Consider the following 21,849-nt stretch of genomic DNA (forward strand, 5'->3'; position numbering starts at 1 on the left):
TACGTTTAAAACCGGGGGATATAGTTAACCCATACTCCTTCACCCTTGTTCCTTAAACATATATAAACGTGATATTATCAAGTGGAAACCTAATATAAAATGCATATTGTAACAAAACAGAAGCATTACATCAAACAAACTAGTACCCAAATGGAACCGCTAAAGTTTATAGTTAAATTTCATTTCCGATCTATTGTCGTCCCGCTATCTAATACGAACGCGAGCTTGTAACTGAATAAAACAACTTTTATATGATAGCGAACGGACCTACATTAATATTCTATTTGCAAAATTGTTGGTTTGTAAGTTAGTTTACATAACCACGTGGTAGTTATAGGCACATAATATGATGATATACACATGTTTATTAATGTCCTAGAGTCTTGTGGTTTGATTAGACCTGTCTAATGTTTTATACGTAAACAAAAACTTCTGAAATGGAATGATAGATTTGTCCGATATTTTCCTGTAAGTGTTCTACTACAATTAAATGAAGAATGTAAATGCTTTAATATAAACATTTGGCGTAGGTAATAAAATATTCACATCGGGAAACGTATTAATATCATCATAATAATATGTAACAGATAATAAAAGAAACATAGATATGTTATGTATTGCGTTATGTTGTTGTTTGTTGCTGGCATTGTGATGTTATTTTTTGTCAAATTGGAATCAGATACGAATGTGTATTTATTTTTCTGAAAACTTAAAAAATCTTTATTAACATTAATTTTAAGTGTTAATAATCCAAAAATAAATCATCAATAATACATTGTAAATATACATCAGTGTCCATTTAGAGAATTCAAATTATTTACAAAATACACAAGCTATTTCCGACGAAACACAATTTATGTTTAGACGTCTCGTAGGCGAGCTTTTAGCTCTACGCCGTAACGTCTACGTGTCTACGAGCTCCGTAGCAGCACATCAGTGTAATATTAGATAGCGTTGTAACTTGAAATAGATTCTGTATAGAGCTTTGATATGTCACTAAATATACATCATTATTTCAATATGTTCGATAATTTCATTGAAAATTAATAATCTCAAATGTTTTTATATGAACAACTTTACGCTCCAGATAGTTTACTTTTAAATGTCATAAATAACTTCAACCTTGATCTTAATAACTATTCTAAAAAATAAAGAAAGTTCCACAACCAGTTTTTGTTTTTTGTACATAAACATATCTAGTTTAACCCTATACAAAATGATACTTTAATAAATGTACTTAATAATACGTCGTCCTCGTCAAATAGTGTTCTAGTACGTGGCCCAACAGCTGGTCAGTGGGGCACACACTCGTAAATTATTCATAACAATCGATCTGATATATCTTCAAAGAAATTATTGCCCGCCGCGGACACAAAGCCGCGATGTTAGCTTAAATAATTAAATTTCATGGGCTATTTTATATGGAAAATCAATAACAAGTACGTTATTATGTTGAAAAATATTTACCATAATAACTATCATACAATTTTAATTATATTTTTATAGTTTGAATTTGTTTTCTCAATTTTATTAAATCCGCTTACGTGCTTCGTCCCATTTATGCCCGATAAAATTCGGCCAACGGTAAGATTATTGGGAAAATCTGTAATGCGAATAAATTGATTTAATTTGCGTCTTTTTAATTCGGCCCGAGCCTCCAGTTTTTATAGCCTTTTTCCTTATTTTCTATTTGATTATTCTATTTATAAAATTATTTAATAACAAAATCGTTGTGACTGGCTTAGCTTTAAAAATACAAATGAAAATACACCGTTATTTAGGCGAATGATTGAAATGAATCTATGTATCTAATTAAAGAAAAGAAAACATTACGGTTTATCATTTATACATACACAAACAACGTAATTAAGAATCTCACTTTAAAATTAAGAATCTCAGGAATTTACAATATATTTGAGGGAGTAATAAAGCGTTGTTTGAAAGAAAATTGCAGTTGCATATGCTGGATATGAATAGGTCAATACACAATACTTTCATATGATGTAGACTGGAATTCTTACTATTGTCGAGAACTTTCCGGCTTTTGTGTTGCCGTCGAGCGATATAAGAATGGATCATGAAAGTTTTGCGAATTTTATCCGCAATTCGATATCCACGGGTAAACACGAGATTACATTATAATTTTTATAATATGCTTGAGCCTTATTACGTTGTGTTACGTCATTTTGTTCAGTAGACGACATAATTGTATAACTTTGTATACCTACGAAATAAAACTTGTACCAAAACTGATATCTAGTAGACTGTAGAGCATAACGCTCCTTTTTAGGCTATATTGAATAGTTTTCAGCACATAGCCTTATTTTTTGTACATCTTCATCGTGGGTCGAACGCGAAAAGCGTCTATTTGCTAAGCAAGTCTTCATAATTATTTTTTATATAACACAACGGAATATAATAAACGTCAAGTTTGCAAGCATTTCAAGTTCGTTTCAAAATGCGAGTTGACGCGATTATAAAAATAAAACGGGAAGATCATTTAAAACATTCGTATAAAGTGTAAAGCTGCTTTTAATTCGGCGCTGAAGGGTTGAAATATAGTGAGCCTGTCGTAATTACTGGCCAGTGTTATCAACATTGAAATGTAACCCGACTCCGCTCATTAGTAATAATGTAGCTGCGTGTATTCGTAACAGCAATACCTATACTATATCTATCTACCTATAGTAAATCTATATGATGAACTAGGATCATAGTGGAATAGTGTATAACATGTTTCGTAGTACGAGTGTGTAGAAAAGTTTACGTCATATATTTGTTGGGTTTACAAAGATTTTAGTTTTGCGCACGAAGGGGTTAAATATGACGTAATAGCTACGCATGTACGTAATTTGGAATTTTACATTTTATTGTGTACGTTATTAGAGGTCAGGGATAAATATATATTATTTCCATTTTTATATACATTTATATCATCTACCAAAGCAGAGAATCTTAAATATTAGGTACACGATAGAATTGATCTTTTTGGTTTTTGCATTAATGTTTGCATGACAAGTTAACAAACCAAATGATTCATGAACGAGAAAGCTCTATTGACTCTAACTACATTTACATGCAATCATTGACAAAAGTCGCTGAAAATAGTTCCACATTTGATTAGGTTTGTATCGGATATTTATAGCCACGACCTTCTGAGGTCGCCTCGCAGGTTGAAAAACTCTACACTTGAATATTGAAACAAAATATACTCCAGCCTCCGCCTAGCTTTCTGTACTCCAATTATTTATTTCTATGGCCGCGGTCGCAATGTTTTTTTCATATAAATGTTCGAAGTAATGAACATTGAATGTACTGAGAACAATAAGAATGTTTTAGTAAAGTATTAATACGTGCGGAGTCGTATCGACCGGTATTACGTACAAGTTAATGGTTATGTTGATTTATGGCTATGGACTACGGAAGTTTCTAGAAATTATAGTTATTTTTTAAGTAATAAGGTGGCAAAGCATCACTACATAGTATAAAACAAAGTCGTTTTTTCTGTCCCTATGTCCCTATGTATGCTTAAATCTTTAAAACTACGCAACGGATTTTGATGCGTTTTTTTTAATAGATAGAGTGATTCAAGAGGAAGGTTTTAGTATATAATTTATTATGTTTTAGACAAAGCGGGCGAAGCCGCGGGCGGAAAGCTAGTTAGCTATATATTTGAGACCGACAAAAGTTGTACGGAATAAAACGTCACGATAAGAAGAATTGATACGATCTATTTATTATGTACATGATGAGGTAGGTGAAAGTATGGATATTTTTTATTAATAATTACATCGAATTTTAAAAATGAAACTACTTTTCAAACATGCATTGAACGTTACGTGCGACTGCATCAGTTATTTATGCCCCTCCGTTCAACTAATCGAATAACTTTAGCGTGTTAGTCCTAATTATAAATGTCACCGACCCGTTTTAATGTTGTGTGAAAAGTACTTGCAAAATGCAACGACGGCATGTCCATTGTGCCTGAAAATTCCATTGCGCATGTCCAAAAACAGTATTTACACGGAATAATATTTCTATCGTAAATAACAGAAATACAGAACGACAAAAAAATATAAATAATTAACGAGCACACACACTGTTTCTATTGGAATAGTCACGAAGATGTTATGGAGGTTTTGTGGTGTGAGGTTTCGAACTTATGGCGTAGGTTAAAAAGGTTTAAAATGGGGTGTGTGGTGTTTTGGGAGGCCGGCAAGCACTAACTTACCTAGTGGCAGCGTTGGGGACGGCTACACGCGAAGTGACTCCGAGTTTTAAGGTTGGACGCCAATATCTCGACCGAGGCGAAATTTTGTCGGCATTCAATTGTACAAACTTTGTTTTTTAATTAATTTTTGGCGTTTATCTATCGACTATATATTATTGCGACCCATTAAGATACTTTTTGTTATGGATATTAATTAAGATCATCAAGTATCATTATATTATTATTTCGACAGAATTTGTGCTTCATTTTTTATAGAAACTAAATTAACTTTTTTTTCAAAGTATACCTAATCTTGTGTGTTCCACTTCCAAAGTAGATTTAATCTAGCAAGTGAGTCAATTAAACTATTATAAATACAGTGTATACTTAAGTTTATTTTACTATATTACTACCTAATACTTTAAAAACTTTACACTCAATATTTGACATTTACGACACTTAAATGTCAGCTTACCATGTCCAACCAACTAAAACCAATCGAAAATATACAAGCGGCAACACGGTGTGAAAGGGCTTTAACATTTTCACGATTAGGGCGGGCTGAAAACTACCATTCGGTTTCCGAAGCTCGGGGGTGCGAGTCGCGCGCGTTCGCTCCAAAACTTATCGAACTTTCCCGCGCTTTATGTGACGGAACGACTTTTTTTTTAATTTTCATGTTCTAAGGTAACTGTCATATTGAATCTGTGGTTATCAAAATATTTTAAGGAATATTTCGCAAAGCATGATAAAGATTTGGATGTAAGTGTGAATGCAATATAAATAACTAATTTGAATTTTTAACGATGCCTTGTTAACGTCAATTAATGGTGCGAATACGAAATTCAAATAATTGTTTTGAGATGTGGATTTTAATATAAATTAGTTCGATCATAAAGAAGTATTTTAAATGTTACTCAAGTGATAATTTGTCAAATAGTTTCGTTGCCCAAATTTTGGCTAATAAAATAATGCTGGATTATTTATTAATTACGATCATGTAAATTTAATGTCATTTATATAATTAGTAAATGGCCTGTTTGAACATGCGTATTTTATGGCATACATACTTTAAAATATTGATAGCGTAGTTTTAATTACTACTGCAGGGAGGTACCTGAATAATTATGATTAAATTGTATATAATTTATAGTTTGATTATAAACTTATTCCTAGCAAAATTTTCAAGATTTTCTTGATATTTTGATTTATCAGATTTTTAATACAAATGTGTCAAAAATATTCAATTTTTTTGAGTAAAATATATTTCACTAAATAATTTTTAACTTAATATTAGTTTTATATGCTTTATAAACATAAAACTAACTAACTTCCCGTAACTTATTTTATTTTACGTCCATATTAATGATGATGGACTCTTCTAATTTGCACTAGGAATATAATTTATAACTAAATTAAAATATAATTATGAGATGTAATAAAAAGTCATAATATGTTCTAATACAATGTAATTTCCTCAAGATACATGCTTAATAACTGCTAAATAAAAAAATAATTTGGAAAATCCAAAAGTGCACGCCTCATAATTTTTTTTTTAATAAATATTTATTAAATAAATTAAATACTTAAAAATTTTTGTTTATTTAATGACAATTAAACCACATCGAATCAGACCCTGAAAAATGAAAGGGTTCTATTCCTGAGCATACTCAAGCGTAAGAGAAAAAAAAAGACTCGATTAGTAAAGTATTTCGGTCGCTATCGTGTTAACAAGAAAAAGGATCCGCACATACAGACACACGGACGTCCAAGACAGAACTTTTTTAAACTGTTTTTTAACTAGTTTAAATAACAAAAATGACATCAAAAATATCATGAACGTTAAAAATAGTGTTTTTTCTTAATATGTGTGTGTATGTATTATCTTACAAGTGCAATGTATGATGGTCCGGGAGCCAGCAGCAGATTTTATGACCAAGTTCCTCTCAAGCGGTAATTAGTAAAATGCATCAAAGTATAGTATTATGAAGCCTCGTGAACGTCAGCTGGAGCTCGGTTGGGGGGAAGAGCGGTTGTAGCCTCCCGTATCAGCTGACGGTTTTTCCACCAAGATACAGCCAGCTGACATATATATTTATCCACAGTTACATATAAGCTATCATCAGGTAAATTTTTGTTTGAGAGGAAATAACGGAAAATAAATTTTTCTTTAAATTTAACTTTCATGTTCGAGACACCAGCTGACGTATAATACACCATGTTGTAACCAGCTGACTATTTTTTTTCGTTGAGATATTGGGTTAGCTACAATTTGACAAATTTTTAGCTGAGAGGAAATGAATGAATGAATGTATTTTTTTTCCTATGTGCGTGGGAGGCTACAACCGCTCACCCCCCCAACCGAGCGCCAGCTGACGTTCATGAGGCTTTATAATACTATACTCTCATGCGTCTGACGAATTATCTCTTGAGAGGAAATAGTTAACCAAATTTGCACCTGGCTCCCTAACCATGATACATAAAGACATTTAAAGTTTGAAAAATCAGATGTTTTGCGCGAAGTGACAGTAGTACCCACCTCAACGCTTCGCTTATGAGGCGTGCAAAAGCAAAGTGTATATATTCGTAGTAGTTAATACGAAAAAACGAATATACATTCTACCTTTTCATTTAACTGAACCACTTTGTTCACTTTACATCATATAATTTGCATTTTTACAAGATACTCAATAAAATGGTGGAAATTAGAAATTTAACTTGCTATTGGTCGCTCTTTCATTAATAACTGTTGAAGTTAATTGCCACTATGCTTCCTCTCCTCGACAGCGGTGACATTTACTGTTGTAAATGGTGAAATTGGAAAAAGACCTGAATTTGTAAAATACCCGTAATGAGACAATATTTCTTTTCAACTGTAAGATAAAATTGAGACTCTAGTCACGTGTCAAGCGTTGAAGAATTTTTCTACAAACGTAACTTTTTTTTTGTTTCAGATGTGGTACATCACTAAGTGGCCTAAATCAAATCCGAGCTGATATTTTTGAATAGATGCTGGCTGAAGATAGAATCGTAAGAAGAAGAAACAAAAAAGATTTTTGAAAAAGGAATCACAACAATTTGTTGCGGCAGTCGCGAAGGCGGCGCCGCTGAGAGCGGTTGTGGATCACTGGTGCTGCTGGAAGCAGTTAGTGTTGGCGGGCTTTGCCATCGTGAGCGCACAACGCAGCCCACTCGGCTGGGCCATGGGCAGCTCGCAACGACTAGCCGCTGTGGCGGCCGTATCGCACGCTAAGCATTATTACAATCACACGCAGCCGAATGTCATTCAAACAGAATCGACTCACTATAACATCAATATATTCTTTGTAAGGTTTGTATATTTCATCGAACCAATATTAAAATTTAATTAATAAAACTTCCGAAACAACACAATGTTTAACACGAATTTGTTATACACCCGGTTTTAAAACAGAAACACGCAATACCTATCAAAGTAACTAAGCTCTTTAAAATTGCGACCGTAATACGGACGGTATGGTTAGTAAACACTTGTTTAATACGAAGAAGATACGATCGGATGCAGGGTAAATCTCGGACTACTATAAAACGACTGGTCAAACTCAGCTACACAGTTTATTGGGTAATGAATTTTTCAGTGCGGTAATAATTCTCTTGGACTTTTACGTTTGGATTACGATTTATATTTCCCGATTCTTGGATTGATATCTTGTAATCCCAATAAAATAGTATCACCAATATACACTTTACAATGTAATAAAAACATATGGAATGAAATAACACATACCTACATAAATAGAAGATTGAAACGTACTTTTGATATCCAATCACGATTATTCGGACGGTTTCAGAATAACGAATGACAGAAATGAATTGCAAGTCATCTCCAGTAAAACAAGTCACTGTTGTAATTTCTTAAACGGTTTTTATACGGCCAATAAATTTTAAAATTACTTTGTTATTTATGATACATTTAGTTACACTTGATAATATCCAATGAACAATCTCAATTAAGTAATAGTACTGTCTGTTCACTTGTCCAACTAAAGTCGAGAATCAAGACCAAATATTTGCTAGCAGTTCAGATTTCTCAAGCGATTTGGGAACTACGACCATTTACGTCAGTAATTTGACACGCAAAGTTATTAACACCAGTTAAATGATAACCATGAACTTTGTACGTTAGTTATAAATAGAAAGGAATATTTTATTACATAAGTATATGTTCCAAGTAAAAGTTGTTCCAAAGATAGTTATAGCGTTGTTTCTTCCGAAATAATAATAGTCAATGATATGATATTAATACTCTTTAGTTAAAGTTATCGAAAACTTTACAAATCACGCCTTTCGATACTGAATTGAATTGATACACACTAAATTGAAAGCAGTGAAAATTTCTGCTGTTTAAAAAAGAAAACATCAATCGTTGAACTCAATCCTTTAAATCCATTTAGTCATTGTTTCACGACATTCCGAGTATTAACTTAGAAAAACTTAAATATTTTTTCCATTAAAGCGAATCCATAGCTCGCAGATTCCCATCCATCACCAAACAGAAAGAATCTTAATCCATTACAATTAATAAACAAGCAGATGGAATACTGTACAAAATTATTTGTTTTTGTGAAACATAATACGTATAGATTTTAATTTATTGCAATAAATAAGTTGATAATGTAGAGCGATATTTTAAAAGACAATTATGTTATAATAAAAACTAAATAAAAATTATAAAGACTTATACGGCTTAGAGCACAGAGATGATGAAGTATTGTAACGCAATCAAAAATAAAATAATTCTGGCTATGCTTCTATAATTATAAGGAGAAAAATGAATTAAACTTATACGATCAAATTCTACCACAATATAATATTCAACTTCCATTTAATCAGATTAAATAATTTATTATAAATATTTTGTTATTCAACTTGAAATTTAATTTTATGAAACAATTTCGGACATTTTATGTTTAAATCGGAATTTCAAAGGGCAACACATTTCAGCCACGTTAATAGACTATCAAGTCATATTTTCCTGAGTCCCTGTGGATAATCGTTCATCGTCAGTTTAAGGTGATGAATTAATTTTTCTAACATTTACGGCCCTTTTCAAACCTTCGTAATTTTTATATTATTAAAGTTGTCGTGATGAAAATTCTTGACAAGAAAGTTCAATAGTAACACAATACGTCTACCGTTTTAGAAACATGATTCCATGATATTTTCTCGATAGAAAAAAAATACAAAGTTATCATTGTTATTTTTTTTTAATCTCTGGCATCTTCAAAATAACAAACGTAAAGTTACGACTTTTTGGATATTAACTATAAAATATACAACCTATACGTCTACCGTGTTAGAATTTTGAAATATGCGATGGTTTTGAAATAAACAAGAAATACTTGAAATTAGCGCCTGACCAGCCAATATAGCGAGAGCCGCCCTGTACCTTCCTACCCCGATCGCTGCACGAGTCATTCCCGCTACGGCCGTCACACGGGGAACTTGTGTCGCTCGCGCAATCGTAAAAAAGGGTGACAACACGATAAGACAAAATGAGACAAATGGGGACAATAAAGAAAATAAGAACAAGAAACATAAAGGTTGGAGGAAAAAGAATGCTTACAATTGGAACAAATTAATGAAGTAATTTGGTTTTATTTTAAATTTGATGATAATTGTATTATAGACGATGTTTGATATGTACCCCTGTTTTAAGTACATAACGAATGTGTAAGATTTTTTCATTTATAGCATAAATAATCTGTTCAGAAATCCGGAATCCAGAAGGAAAATAAACCCACTGATTGTTCACAATGTGAATCCACTCCTTCGTAAGTACCTTTATTCAGTCAAAAATGTAATATGTTATCAAAGCTCTACTGGTTTTATCGCATGATTCCATTTTTAGCAAAAAGCAACAAAGTGCAAAGAAATAAAAAATCATGGTGAACTTAGTGGAAGTATGGCGGACATAATATGGAACAGGAGCTCATTGGAGTAGTATTATATTTAAAAAAAATACGAAATAATTTCAAGAATTACATTTCTTAGAAGGTGGTAGATAAGTATGTTGTATAAAGAATTTGATGTTGATATTTATTTCATTTATACTTACTACACCTGTGCGGGAAATTGCTTAGTAATAAAACAGGTTTATATTCATATTTACATAGTAATGTTAGTTTTCATTTCGAAAAATTTTGTGTAAGTACATATATTAAATTGAGTTCCTGGGTGATCTGGAAACACAATTGGGCCCGGAAGATGGCGCTGCAGTCACTCCTCCTAATGACATGAACCGATTTGGATGAATATTTGTGTGCACATTTCATTTTTGTGGGATGATTGGTTGATTCGCTTTCACATTAGCTAATATTATGTATTTTTGTTGTTGGAAAGTAAACTTAATTTAATGTTTATAATACATTATTATTGGTATAAATAAGCCAGTGTTCGTCTCACATTGCTGTACCTGCCTACCTACCCTACCAGGGCCTAACTTTGTTCTGGCTATTTTATTTTGATTATTTGTAATGAATAATTACAATTATAATAGAGTGCAAAAAATAAATACATGCGTCAATATATTTTGTGTTTTTTTTAAACAATTTTTTTATTTAAAAAATATCATTCCGACCGCGGCTTTGCCCGCGTGGAATTAGATTATATCGTGAATCCTGTCTTATCCCACAGAAGTGTTCAGTTCGGATAAAAAGTATCCTATGTGTAAATCCAGGCAATTAGCTATATTTTATCAAAATTGGTAATGTAGTCTTGACGTGATTAAGTAACAACTAACAAAAAAATATACAAATTAACATCCAAAGTTTCGCATCAGTTTTACTGTATTAGTGATATCTCTTGACTTTGACTGAGAAGAATTAGGGTTTATAACTTCTTTCAGAAATAGTACCTTTCATTTCTGGGCATGATGTAATATCTACGTCAGCATCAAATTCTATCTAAATGAATTCAGTAGTCCGCGTTATTGAGTACCATTTCATTATTTCAGAGTAACAATATTTTTTGTTATTTTAAAGATTATTTATAACCTGTATTATTTTGTAATAAAGTAAACATTACGAAATAATAATAATTATTAAAAATGTCTAAGTAGTTGTTAAAAAGAAGATTATTTGTTTATAAGCAAGAAAATAAAACCAATAAATCAACAATTAAATATATGTATAAGTCGAATATTATAACTGTATGACGACTCCATACATGTTTGTCCCGAGTCGGCCAGCGGCAGCGCGGCGAGTTTGCAAGAATGACTTCGCGCACACCCGCGTTCGCGATAGCGAGCTATTAGACTCCGCCCGCCAAGCAGTAGATTTTTTTTTGTGTATCGTCTTAAGCCCGATAAGCTAGTGCCTGTAGGGTTGCCACTTGCCAGTCAATTTTAAACTATATTTTTTTTAATTAAACGGAAGAAGATAAGATAACAACACCTAAAATGTTGTGTGGTTTTATGAAACCACGGTAAAAGTGAAACTGTTTGAACGGTTCCGAACACTGCTTTGTGTAGCGCATGTCGCGTGACGGTAGGTATACCTACTCGGCAGCCGCGATACACGCGACATGCGCTACACAGACCAAAAAGTTTGAGACGATGTAATAAAAGTTTCACTTTAAAATTTGATTACTTGTAACTGTAAATGGTAACGAAATACTTACATATTTTTTATTGATTTGAATAATAATTTTAGTTAAACAATTCAACAGTAAAAGTACTAATTGCATTTGTTCACAAAATAGCGTCAAATCATAATTCATACCAAACAATTAAACACTCTATGGAAATCCGATTTCGTTCTAAACGATTCACAAATTGCATCATTATTGTCATAATTATATTTCCAATTTGTATTAAACTCAGGCGCGTAGCTACCGCCGTATCTGCCGTATCAATTATACGGGGCCCCCGCGCCAAGGGGGCCCCCAATGTGCGTAAGCAAAAATTACTAAAAACTTCCCAAATTTTTTTTTCAGAAATGATAAAAGGCCTCCTGTGTGTATATTAAATTTGAATTGTTTGTAAAAAATTTGGAATAAAGTGACAGGTAGATAATTATGATGAATAAATATTTCTTTTAATTTTATTCAAACATTTTTTTCTTTTGTGAGAAATCTTTACCTTCCCTAAGGGCCCGCAAACAAATTTTTACCTATACGGGGCCCCGCCAAGGCACGCTACGCTTCTGATTAAACTCGTGTGAAATATAGATTTTAAAATCTAACATACATATAATACGTAGGTACATAGCACGAATAAATTATTCATTGGCACTTTAATTTTCAGTTTAAAAACCTTTGATGCCAAGTCACATTAGCGCCCAAAATAACACGACCTGCCATCTTTAGATTCTTTAGGTCCAAAACATGAAAGGACACCCCTTCAAGTGAGATATCGGCCGACTGAATTACACGATCATTTTCTTCGAGCCCCTCTTGAATCTTAACTTGACGGGAACGCATGATAAGGGAACCCGTTATATTTTTGTCACGTGCGGTGATAGCAGCTATGACTTATAGCTTATTTGAAGCTTATACTAAATTTAAGGATTTGCAAGATAGAACGCGTAGTTAGCGTGCGTCAGACCGCTAAACTGACGCTGCGCTTTGACGCCGAATTTTGATGTATTACGCGGTAACATAATATAACCATCAATACGAGCGACAACACTCTGACGCGCGCTAAGTACTCTATCGTTCTATCTGACAATATCAATAACGCTCTGACGCGCATATCAAGGCCTTTATAACAGACAAAGCCATAATTATTCTTTTACTTATTAGACTATCACTGATGTCTATGACATATCAAAGAAATTCTGCATAGTATTGGACTATATATAAAAAAACTCTGAAATAGATATGAAAAAGGATTCAATATTTTTATGTATTATAAACCTACTTCTAACAGATGCAGTTCCATCAGTTGAGTAAAGGGGAAAGTCAAGTATTTTACTCCTAATTCGATATTCTGGTACATTTCTCCGCATTTATGGTTCCACAAAAAGCTTGTGCTCTTGTTGTTTCATAATGCAATCACTTGAGTTATATTTTTACGACAAATTATTATTTTATGACGACCCGACCGAATTACGTTTCGCGAAGCATTCATACATTTTCTAAAGGTGTTCATAATAGAACTTACCTGTGTTATAAATAGGTATATACATGTTTCTAAAACCTTCTACAAAATACATACTCACAAAAATGAAGATTAGATTTCGTTTCTTTTAACAGTACATTAAAATGTAACCATATGATGAAGCTAACGACTTTTCTCTCCATACCCCGTACGTAATAATTCTAAATAATTTTCGGCAGTCAATTCTTATTCCAATCATTACTAATTAAACTATACTTGCGTCACATCAATCCATGTGCCTTACAATTTCCCTTACAGAACAATAAACCAATACATTCTCAGATAGTATCATCCAAAACAATTTGGGGTTGAAACAAACCAGCTGTCGTAACTGACCTTCGTCACTAAATCGTATTCATGTCTTGAATACATTCGCTTTTCCCTCAGAGGTCGCGAATAAACGAGGGCGTGCTAATTTCAATTATCTTCCTGTATTTGGGTCAAAGGTTTGTGTTACCGAATTAATGCTGTATTTATTGTGTAATGTATTAATAATATTATTGTGAAATTCGGTACGAGAATCAAATTACATTATTCATTATTTGTTTTTAGTGATATAAATGAATGATTACGATAAAATGTACTTCCATTTTCTATAACAAAGAAATATATATATCTAATCGCGCTGATACAGTTTTATTGGTTCGTCTGTCGTATCATAGCAAAGCTATGCAATTATAGGATAGTAAATATTATTTCTATTAAATATCAGCAGTTCAAAACTTTTCTTTCATATTATGGAAAACTTATTTAAAAAAGTTCAGCAAAACATTAAATAAAATTAATAAATATAACTTCAGGGACACAGATTTAAGAAACTTTTTCATATTCGCAAATTCATAATTTGCCCAAGAAAAAACGAGATTTCTATACACAGACAATACAGATTCTACACAAATAACTACACATCCATACCTACTCATATTGCACGCCTCATAAGCGAAGCGTTGAGGTGGGTACTACTGTCACTTCGCGCAAAACATCTGATTTTTCAAACTTAAAATGTCTTTATGTATCATACATTGCACTTGTAAGATAATACATACACACACATATTAAGAAAAAACACTATTTTTAACGTTCATGATATTTTTGATGTCATTTTTGTTATTTAAACTAGTTAAAAAACAGTTTAAAAAAGTTCTGTCTTGGACGTCCGTGTGTCTGTATGTGCGGATCCTTTTTCTTGTTAACACGATAGCGACCGAAATACTTTACTAATCGAGTCTTTTTTTTTCTCTTACGCTTGAGTATGCTCAGGAATAGAACCCTTTCATTTTTCAGGGTCTGATTCGATGTGGTTTAATTGTTATTAAATAAACAAAAATAATAATTAATAAATATTTATTAAAAAAAAATTATGAGGCGTGCACTTTTGGATTTTCCAAATTATTTTATAATTATTTCGACCTTATCAATAAACGCCAAACTTGCCATACATGAAAACTAAAAGCTTATACTGTAGAGATATGTTTTATACTGTTCTCTTTTAAAAAGTTGATGAAACCGGATAAATGCAGGCGTCAACTAGATAAAATTTCAATTTTCAGTATGAATAACCTTATATTCAGCCTTAACTCAACCGTTATTGGAACTTTCAAAGAATTTAAGCGCCGATATTATGTTACGTTGGCATTGTTTTTCAATCTCCACTTTATGTTTACAGTTTAATAAACAAATTGATATTAGGGAGGTTCATAAATCATACGTGTTAAAAGATAGACATGTGACTTTTTATGTATTAAAAAAGTTTTTCATAGTACAGAAAGTTTCACGAATAACAACCAACATAATACGTGGTGTTCCGCCACGCCATTACATTGTACATAACTTGATCAAATATACGCAGTATTAGAATTACTTGACCTTTTAAATTCGACTCCAACCTGAAGTATCGCGACGGGAGAGATCCCTTACATCGGTTCATTCTAAAGAATCTTTTTCGCTAATTGAAACTTTTGAAAGCACAGATAACATAAGACTGTAGGGATGTGCTAAATCGATACACCCATGTGACAGTTTACAGCTCGTCGCGACACTAGTGACTAGATGTCCAATTAGCAGCCTGTCTACCGTTCCTCCAGTTTCAATGTTTACTCCTGCACTCGTTTTACCATTTAAAAATTGGACTGCTATTTACTGCAGATGTATTATCGTTTGTAATTTGACATTTTTTTTTCTTGCTTTATCTGTAATTTAGGCGGGAGATTTGAATGTGCTATTTAGGTTGCCTTTTTTTATATAAATTAAATATTATAAATCAACACAACATATCTGCCTTTTTGACCAATTTAAACGTATTTCCCATGCAAATACTTATATTATACTTTATTCATAGTGCGACACTATGCGGCGTGTTGGTAGCCGTGTGTGCCGCGTGCTGCCGCCGGCCGGCGTCCTCCGACAAGCCGGAGGAGATTTCCGAGTGCCGCGGCGTGTATACTGTTAGCGCTGATTCTAGACTTACCCCGGTAAGTATGTTAATTCCTAATATATTATGTTCTGTTTAATGATTACACGTTCGATTATTTTCCAAATATCTTATGTACGTTCGTCAATACGTTTTATATGCCCCATCACTTGTTACGTCGCTAAAGGTCAGGGTTTAATTTAAAAAAAAAAGTTTAAGAAAGCTTCAAAGTTAAATTGTAACTCAACAAATATTTCAAATATAAAACAAACATAAAATGGATAGGAACATTAAAAAGAGATTATTTTCAAATACTTATAACCACCAATGTTCAAATACAAGTAAAAAAATTTACGTACGCGTCATAGTAATATCGATTGAACCCAAAGCTAAATTATTAATAAACCAATTTCAATAATTGCTTTAAAACGGCATGAAGTATAAACCACATGTCTTGTTCATGGTTGATCGATACTCGTTCATAAGTTACTGATAGTTGTGACTTCGCTTGAAAGCCACTTTACTAGTTAAGCCTTGGATATACTTCACCAGCTTTAAGCGCGTCACACACGGTGAAGATACTATAATATTTTATGTTAAGATTCTCTAATATAAAATATGTATTACAGTATCTTAAGGTATCCGGTATCAGCGTTCTGACCATCATATTTCTTTTTGTCATTGCGTATAAGACCCCTGTAGAACCGCCATCCTGTTACAAATGACCCGAAATTTTGTGTCAGTGTTTCGGGTTTCTATACTAACCATGCATAAAAAAGAGCGATTTACAAAGTTTTGTGGCTGCGCTAATATGATCTGCAGAAATTCTACTCCTTAACTTTGCGACACGGCAAACGTAGCCGTACTTCTAACCCCGGCTGTACACACTCGTCGAGAGCCTCTCGTCGAGAGCCTCGGCCGAAAAGACTCTCGTCGAGAGCATGCCTGTACACACTCGTTCTAACATTTGAACTGAAGACTTACACGAGAATGGACGTAGAAATAGCTGCTGCTATTTGTCTTTGTGCCGTGAGCTATTATAATTTTTTAAACATTTACTATAAAAATTCTCAAACCATGGAGAAAAAGAAGATGGTGGATGATTACTTACTATGCACCGCAGTAGAAACAGGGAAATAAATATAAAAACTTCCTGAATAGTTAATGTATTTTATTGTATTTTTAAGGAATCAATAGAAACGCTTCTTTGTTTCAGAAGTAAAATGGAAAATCAATTGGCTGAGTTGGTGGCAGAACCTTCTGGCCAATCCATACTAATATTATAAATGCGAAAGAAACTCTGTCTGTCTGTCTGTTACTCGATCACGCCTTAACTACTGAACCAATTTGCATGAAATTTGGTATAGAGATATTTTGATACCCGAGAAAGGACATAGGATAGTTTTATCCCGGAAACCTACGGGAACGGGTTTTTCTTTGAAAACGCGGGCGAAGCCGCGGGCGGAAAGCTAGTTTAAAATAAATCCATAAAAAATAAGTTCCATAAAAAAGTTTCTGTTTGATAGCACTCCAAAAACTGTAATTCTCGTTCATTAGACCACATAGTGAAACACGTGCGTTCATAAATAACGTCAGCGAGCAACTAACTGAACGAGTGTGTACATGCTCGCTCTCGTTTTCCTCGCGAGACTCAACGAGACCCTTTGACTCGGGCGCAAAAAACCGACCAGCGACCGAGACAGCCGAGGCGAGACACGAGAGTGCGAGACAAGACGAATGCACCATGTACATACTCGTTCTCGGCCTGTCTCGGTGTGTCTCGGCGAGTGTGTACAGCCGGCATAAGGACTATATAAAATAGGTTTACGACTTCCAAGTTCAGAGACTTATGTAATGTTTACAAAAATATCAATAAAGACGTTTCGAAGAAGTTGGACTGTGAGAATATGAATAGATATAATTACTTACCTATAATTTGCTTATATTTAATTTTAACTTCAGAAATAATTCGCATTCTTTACTCTTCTATTTAACCCAGTTGTTACTATCGTTCTTTTAAAAGGACGCACCATAAATAAAATTATTATTAACAATGAGGGCATTTTTGAATAAAACGTTTATATTCATTTGGCACCTCACGGTTGTAGGAATTGGAAAATTAAAGTGTTGTGTCGTTTTATAACAGTGGTATATTTTTAAATTATTTTAGAATTTCTGCCATTTTCCATTGATAAATCAATTTAAATGTATTATCAATAAATTACAACAAATTACTTGATTTATTTTAAATACACGTAATTTGAAACGTGTTTTATCAGAAATATATATTACCTACTATTAGATTACATTTTATTTGTGATATTTATGCAGTTTTAATTGCCGTTCTTTTAAAAGGCCAGTAGTAATATGTACTACTATAGAGTACTTTTTTGCGCATGCACTCTTTGAAGAGCATCACAGCATCGGCGAAGCCATGGTGCCCTACTATATGGCGGGCATCCATGCAAGCAATTCATAAGAGGGAAACCGATAAGATGGGGGTATGAATTTTGGGTCGGAGCGACACGGTTAGGTTGCATAGTTTGGTGTGATCCATACCAAGGACAATCGAATGATGTTGGTAATCAAAACAAATACCAAAAGCCTCTGGGATTGGGTGCAAGCGTTGTATTACAGTATGCCGATGTACTGCGACAAATATAGGGCAAAGCTGCATTCCATTTATTTTTTGACAATTTTTTTACGTCCATTCATCTCATTGATAAACTTCGAGTACGAGGAAATAAGGCTACTGGCACAGTACGTGAAAATCGCGTCGCGAAATGCCCTTTGCCTGCTGCCTTTGAGAATTGAAAAAGACACCACGAGGTACATTCAAGCATCAATCGACCAGAGCAGAACTTTATTTTGCAAATGGAATGATAACAGTGTTGTGACTGTTGCATCAAACTCTGATACGATTCAGCCTGTGTCTACGGTAAAGAGATTTTCACAACAACAGAAGAAAAATATACTTGTCGTAAAAAAAGTACGAGAAAATGGGAGGGGTGGACAGATCCGACCAGAGCATCGGTTTGTACAAGACTTCTATCAGAGGCAAGAAGTGGTATTTTTCTTTGACTTGTCATGGACTAGATAAGGCAATACATAATTCTTGGCAAATATATAAGTAATTCGTAGAAGTGTTGGAACTGCTCTGCTCGAAACATATAAGAATGAGGAACGTAAAGGTGCTAGAGTTTCCGTGAAACCTCTGGATTTGATGGAAAAGATCACATCATTAGGTACAGAGACAAGCAGCTTCGGTGTATAGAATGTCACAAGAAAGCCAATTTCTATTGTCCTAAATGTAATGGAACCTTGCATCCTAAATTATGTTTTGAAAACTTTCATATTGCTACATAAATTTATTTTATTTATTTATTTATTTATCATTACATCAAATTATGTGAAATATATGTGAAATATATGTTGTCATTTTAATATCATAGTCTACCTACTTAGTAGTACATATTACTACCGTCCTTTTAAAAGTACACCATTTTCCGAGATTTCCACGATAGATAGAATTTTTATACTATTTTTCCAGTTAAACTTTTTGCAATATGGACACAATATGTAAATTTCACCTTAATATGATAACAAAAATTGTTTCAGTAACATCTGGGTTAAAACAATAATTTAATAATTTACATACTCGCGTTTTTAAAAGAACCATATATCGTCACTGTAATAATCACAGACATGTATCAAGATAGACTAAGCGAGTGTATGTACTTCCCGTGTCCAAACTAAGATTATGAAACTTACTTGACGCTGGCCTACACTCAGTCCGCGCTTGCAGTTCGCCAAGGAAAGACGTGAAGCTGAATAAAGTAAAATGCCGAATTACGCCGTTATAAACTGTAGAAACTCCACAGCTGTGAGTGGCCGAGTTAGCAGAGATGTTTCCTTCCACCGGTAAGTAATTTTCTAATCAGAATATGCACTATTTATTTTAAAATCAAATAAAGAATATCTGTGGAAAACGATCGTGACAAACACGGATACCAAATCATACGAAATGATTCGGAATACATTGCGGCTTTTACTTGGCACGGTAAAGATCGAGTCGTATGATAACAAGCAATGAATAGCGTCTTCTCATTTTTCTGTTCTCATTTTTCTGTCCAATTTTGTGGTTAGTGATGTTCATTTGATGCAACAGTTCTCGATTCTAATCGATTTTATAATCGAACAGAAAAATGATAATTTGAAGGAGCAATTTTTCAGAAAAAAAGGCATAGATTTTTTTTGTCATTTAATACGACTTGACCTAGAACTTTTAAGTATTTTAATACAAAGGTACTAAAAATAAATATTATGACATGGACGCCATTAGTTAAAGTGTCATCTTGGGAGTTTTTTAAGAAAACTCCTTATTGCTTAGACTATGTTTGTTTTTTCAGTTTTCCAAGTAACCCGAACATAAAAGAAAAATGGATTGATGCAACGGGACATAAAGATTGATTGATTGACAGTTTCATTACTTTCTTTCGATGGCCTCTCTAGTACGTAGTACACGGTAACTCAATGGGCATATGTAAGAAAAAGCTAAAACACATTAGTTTACTTGTTAGAATATTAAAAGGTTTATAAATTTATTTTATCATTCCTCTGTCTATGGTAATTATCATTTTTCTGTCTTGAATCGATTTAGTAATCGATTACGATTCATTTATTTAATTACCTCTTAGACATAGATCTAGTTTGATCTGATTTCTTTCGATTTACTTCGATGGGATAGGACGATACTAGAATCGCCGCGGGAGTGGCGTCCTAATCGATTTAGCGTAAAATGAAATTACCATCACTAAAAAGCGCTCGTGACGTCATAACGCGTCAAGGTCAGTACAAAAAATATGACACGCTTGGTTTTCATACAGATCGCGGTACTTGCGTAGTCTATCTATGTCTGTGGTAATAATACTAGATAACCAAACAAACATATTAATTATATGAAAATAATGAAAGCAATAAAGACGTTGTAATTTGTTGTAAAATTTCGATAAAGAGACTAAAAAGACATGGAGTCGGTATTTAATATTTATTACGAAGGCTTTGTTTTGTTGAGTGTCAAAGGTGCTAGAGTGTATAAACTGAACACTTGTGTTTTGGCCCACGATTATTATGTAAAAACGCTTTTAGCTTTGAATACAATGAAGAATAATTCTTGAACACGTTAAACTGCTGTGCCTTTTGCTTGTAATATAATTATTGTAGGTATAATACCTTAATCGGTACATTTGGATATTGAAGACGGTTTACAAATAGAATCATTGGAGTAATTTCTAAGTACTATAATTAAAAAAAAAGACATAATATATACGTATATGTAATTAACATAATAACACAATATTTACCATATAGTTATGTATAGAAAGAATGCATTCAGGAATACAGTGAAAATGTTCAATTTATTTAACTTTTATTCTCATTCTAATAATAAATCTACCATCCGAATAATTTCAGTGTTTGTTAAATTCATTAAACGCAAAATGGTTGCGTTAAACTGTAAAAATAATCAGCGAATTAATATAACAGTCAACTTGTTGGCTAAAAAGGCAAAAAAAGAATGGTCGGTTTGTTAATAGTGTTCGAGGCAATAAGTTTTAACCATTTACTCACTTAATTAACTTGAGTTGTCAACTAGCGTCGAGTCCTCTTAAAATGCAGCGAATACCCTAAAATTTGCCATTTGACCGATTTTAAGAGCCTTCAATTGTAAGTGTTCAGTTTAAAAATGCAATTTAACTATATTATTTTAAGTAGTATCCTTTAGATTACTGTGGACTGAAGTTCAATGAACTCTGATTTTGCTATTTACCGCGTCCTTTTGTTGTGATTTTTTTTATAGGTAATACAATTAATTAAATTAAATTATCTATGCAATGTGCATAATTGTTCGTATAAAAATTTCAAACATTGGACCTAAAATTAAAATATTCTCTCAGAACATAAAAAAATATTCAACAAACTTTTTGAAGGATTTTTTACCTATTCTCTATATCAATTAAAACATTGGTTTACTTTTTTGTAAACTTTTTTATGTGTTTTCGGCAGAAACCAGTATGTATGAAAATAATTAAA

General features: G+C 33.0%; 2 protein-coding genes and 1 long non-coding RNA gene across 8 annotated transcripts in view; 2 read left to right on the forward strand and 1 right to left on the reverse strand.

Moving 5' to 3' along the window:
- Positions 1–21,849, reverse strand: part of fdl (beta acetylhexosaminidase fused lobes) — a 147,403-nt gene that overhangs the window by 61,458 nt on the left and 64,096 nt on the right. The gene's annotated exons all lie outside the window — the stretch shown is intronic.
- Positions 4,802–21,849, forward strand: part of LOC149481819 (uncharacterized) — a 35,195-nt gene continuing 18,147 nt past the window's right edge. Inside the window, exons 1-3 of the mRNA XM_089704649.1 lie at positions 4,802–4,897; positions 7,165–7,541; positions 15,688–15,820. Of these exons, the coding sequence (XP_089560775.1) occupies positions 7,414–7,541; positions 15,688–15,820 (261 nt within the window). The 5' untranslated portion in view covers positions 4,802–4,897; positions 7,165–7,413. The remainder of the gene's footprint in view (positions 4,898–7,164; positions 7,542–15,687; positions 15,821–21,849) is intronic.
- LOC149481820 (uncharacterized) lies at positions 9,261–10,763 on the forward strand. The gene is made up of 3 exons (XR_016316810.1): positions 9,261–9,835; positions 9,962–10,023; positions 10,101–10,763. It is a non-coding gene; the product is annotated as an uncharacterized LOC149481820 (long non-coding RNA).

The sequence above is a fragment of the Colias philodice genome, chromosome 16 (genome assembly GCF_061535455.1).
Source record: "Colias philodice isolate Cphi_HAF_F1 chromosome 16, ilColPhil1 Martin Lab GWU primary, whole genome shotgun sequence".
Lineage (NCBI taxonomy): Eukaryota > Metazoa > Arthropoda > Insecta > Lepidoptera > Pieridae > Colias > Colias philodice.